Genomic DNA, 2,966 nt, shown 5'->3' with positions numbered 1-2,966 from the left:
TTGTTGGAATGCTATAGGGTGGCAGAATCCAGCTGGACCTTGAGATGCGGATAAAAATTTTGTTTTCATTTTAATTACAACTGAGCTAGCTAGAGGTAAATCGTGGGATTCCCAGAAGTTAAGGTTAGGTCTCACAACAATAATTTGGCGCCCAAAAACGTGAGGCAATTTCAGGGAAACGCGAAAGTAGGTAAAAATTTTGTAGGTAAATTCAGATTAGGGTTGTTTTGTCGTTCGGGTAAAAAGTTATTTTGGTACCCAGACATGTCATTTTTAAGGGAAAAGAGGTGTCCATTGTGGAGGTTAATTGTTATAGGAATTTGTAGGATGCGTAGGCGTAGGAACTTGTTAAAATGTGACAGGAAGAATTTGGTAGGGTGTGTTTTTGCAATTTAAATTAGATTAGGATGTTTAGGATAGGATTAGTTACGGGGTAGGTAGTGTTAGAATTAGTGTTAGGATTTTTTTTTTGGAACGTGATTTTTATTCAAGACGAGAAGAAAGAAGAGTTGTTCACGATGGGAGTGTCATCTATTCAGGCAGCGAATTTTGCGGTGTTTATAGAAGCGATAAGAGAGTTGAAGAAGGATTTGGGCGAAAAAATGAAAGCGCAGAATGCGGAATTGAAAGCGGAATTAAAAGCGGAATTAAAGGAAGAAATCAGACAAGAAATAGAATTAATGAGAAAGAAGCGATCAAATGAGATGGTAATTAAAGAAGAAGTTGAAGTTAAGGAAGAAGTCGAGATTGAAAAAGTTCATAGGCAAGATGAAGAAGTCGTACAAGAGAAAGAAGATGAAGGGATTTTAGTTGAAGATAGGGTTGAAGTAGGTAGTTATTTTATTGCAGGAACTGGTAGGGAACCAGAATGGAAGGTGAAGTTGTATTGCGTGAATTATAGGAAGTTTGAAATAGAAGATGAGAATAGGGATTTGAATTATTTAATAGCGAAGAGTTTTGTGGATAATAAGATTTATTGTAGGGGTAGAAATTTTCAGGCGAATTTGTTTGAGATTAAGTATGTGAAAGGGAGTAATAGTTTAAAAAGGAATAATAATTTATGTGTGGACGTTTTATCAAGGAAAGGAATAGGCGGGAAGGAGATAGAAACTAATTATGAGATTTTAGATAACCAGATAAGGGAGAATTATTTTCAGGATTTTTGGAGGAATTTTTATTATGATAGGGTAGTAGGAGACTTAGAATTGGAATTATCGATTGAGAATGAAGGGAATTTGTGTAGCTTTGAACAGGATGAGGATTGTAGGAAGCAGGATAAGATTAAAAGAGTTAGGAGTAGTGAGTTTTTGGAAGTAGTAGACATTGATTATTTGAATAATTTAATTATGAGTGAAAAGGGTAAACGGATTGTTGTAATTGAAGAATTAAGAGATTATTTTATGTGTGGGATTTTTATAGAGAAGCCCTGGATTAATTTAGAAAAGGGGGGAGGAAAAGAAAAGCGAGAATGGAAAAAGTTTAGGAAAAAGATTAGGAATGATAGGGATGGTTCCCAGGCGTATTTGGTTGACAGTACAGTGCGAGATTTTTGACTTTGATTTAATTTTAGATTAGGGATGATAGGTTAGGTTTACTGCTGGAATAGGTCGGACCTAGGTTGAAACAACGCCGAAGATGGTTCGATCTATCCGGCATTTGAATAGTTAGCTAAGGGTTGTAGAGTTACAGTAAATTAGTGGTAGTTCTTAAATTTTATACTAGGATGATGAAATTTCTCAGGCTCAGCTGGTGACGTCACCGTGCGGGGTTTCAGTAATGACTAGGGAGCTGTGTTAGGCGATCGTGTCCGAATACCTAAAGCAGGTCCCGAAGTTTTTTAAAGTTTTAATTGGTAAATTGAAAAAAAACCCTGTAATTCCAATATTTTGTTTTGTTTTCATAGTCAGGGGAGGATTGTAATTTTGTGTTTTTGTGTTCAATTTAAAGGGGGAAAATGTTGTGTTATTTTGTTTTAGTTGTAACTTGAAAGAAATTATAGAGCGTCTGGATGTGACAATTTTGTTTAGTTCAATTAATTAACCGGGGGGGTTATTAATAATTTGAGACACAGGATTGCGTAAATTTCATGTTATAGTTTTGGTTCAATTTCTTAGAAGTGTTCTGTTTTTATTTTATTCCTAGAATTTTTTTCGATGTAAATTTCTTTTTAAATTTTATTTGCCGTTAACGAGGTATAGCGCGAAGTAGAGATAAGGTTCTTCGCAGAATTGCCGGGCGTACGTGCCGTTTAGCAAGAAGTTGAAAAATCGACGCTTCGCGTGATTGGCGGACGGGATGTTGAAGAAAGGAGAAGGGCTTTTGGCTTAAATAGAAAATTTTGGAAGAGAGCGGGGCTTTTTGGTCGTTACAAAGCCAACCGGCGCTTCTTCGGTTACGTTATTTTTGAATTTTGTGGAAGTTTTCCTGCGTAGTTGGATCCAGGTTTAATTAGAATTTTGTGTCTGCCGTTTTAAGAAGAATTATTGAGAAGTTTAAGAAGTTTGTCGCCGTCCTGTTTTTTTTTTTTTTTGCGGAAACACGGAAGTTTTGAATTTGTGGGTACCCGAAGAGAGAAGACGTCGGTGTTTGAGTGGTTGGTTTACGTGATTGTGTACGGATACCTCTTTTTATCGGAATACGTTATTCGGACTAATTTTAAAAGTAAGTAGTAGTTAGTGTTTGTTTTGTCATGTTTTTTTTTTGTAATGTTTGAGTAATTTGTTTTTTTTTGTGTGTGTCATTTATCTGTTTAAAATTGTAACAATTTGTAAAACAGAAATTTACGCAATTTTTTTTGTTGAAATTAAACCAGTCATTGCAATCCAGGTTTTGTTTATTAGAGTCAAGGAGAGGTAATTGTCGGCGTCTCTTACTTTGTTTCAAGTTTATTAAATCTGGGGGTAAAGTTTCATATTGGAATTTAAGGATTTGGTTAAGCCACCTATTTATGTCATTGTTGGAATGCT

The 2,966-nt window shown here is 35.4% G+C and overlaps 1 protein-coding gene across 1 annotated transcript; it reads left to right on the top strand.

The window, feature by feature from the left end:
- The first annotated feature begins 6 nt into the window (after positions 1–6).
- On the top strand, positions 7–1,874 carry LOC116172460. The gene is made up of 2 exons (XM_031489677.1): positions 7–1,500; positions 1,694–1,874. Exons 1-2 carry the CDS (start codon positions 519–521, stop codon positions 1,708–1,710), a joined length of 999 nt encoding a protein of 332 aa, XP_031345537.1. The 5' UTR covers positions 7–518; the 3' UTR covers positions 1,711–1,874.
- The last annotated feature ends 1,092 nt before the right edge of the window (positions 1,875–2,966 follow it).

This window comes from Photinus pyralis, unplaced genomic scaffold (assembly GCF_008802855.1).
Source record: "Photinus pyralis isolate 1611_PpyrPB1 unplaced genomic scaffold, Ppyr1.3 Ppyr1.4_LG5, whole genome shotgun sequence".
NCBI lineage: Eukaryota > Metazoa > Arthropoda > Insecta > Coleoptera > Lampyridae > Photinus > Photinus pyralis.
Note: the sequence above shows the minus strand (reverse complement) of the source record. Positions and strands in the feature narration are given on the sequence as shown.

Excerpts from the sequence above, each read along its gene's own strand:
- LOC116172460 (XM_031489677.1), top strand. The coding sequence starts at position 519 with ATGGGAGTGTCATCTATTCAGGCAGCGAATTTTGCGGTGTTTATAGAA.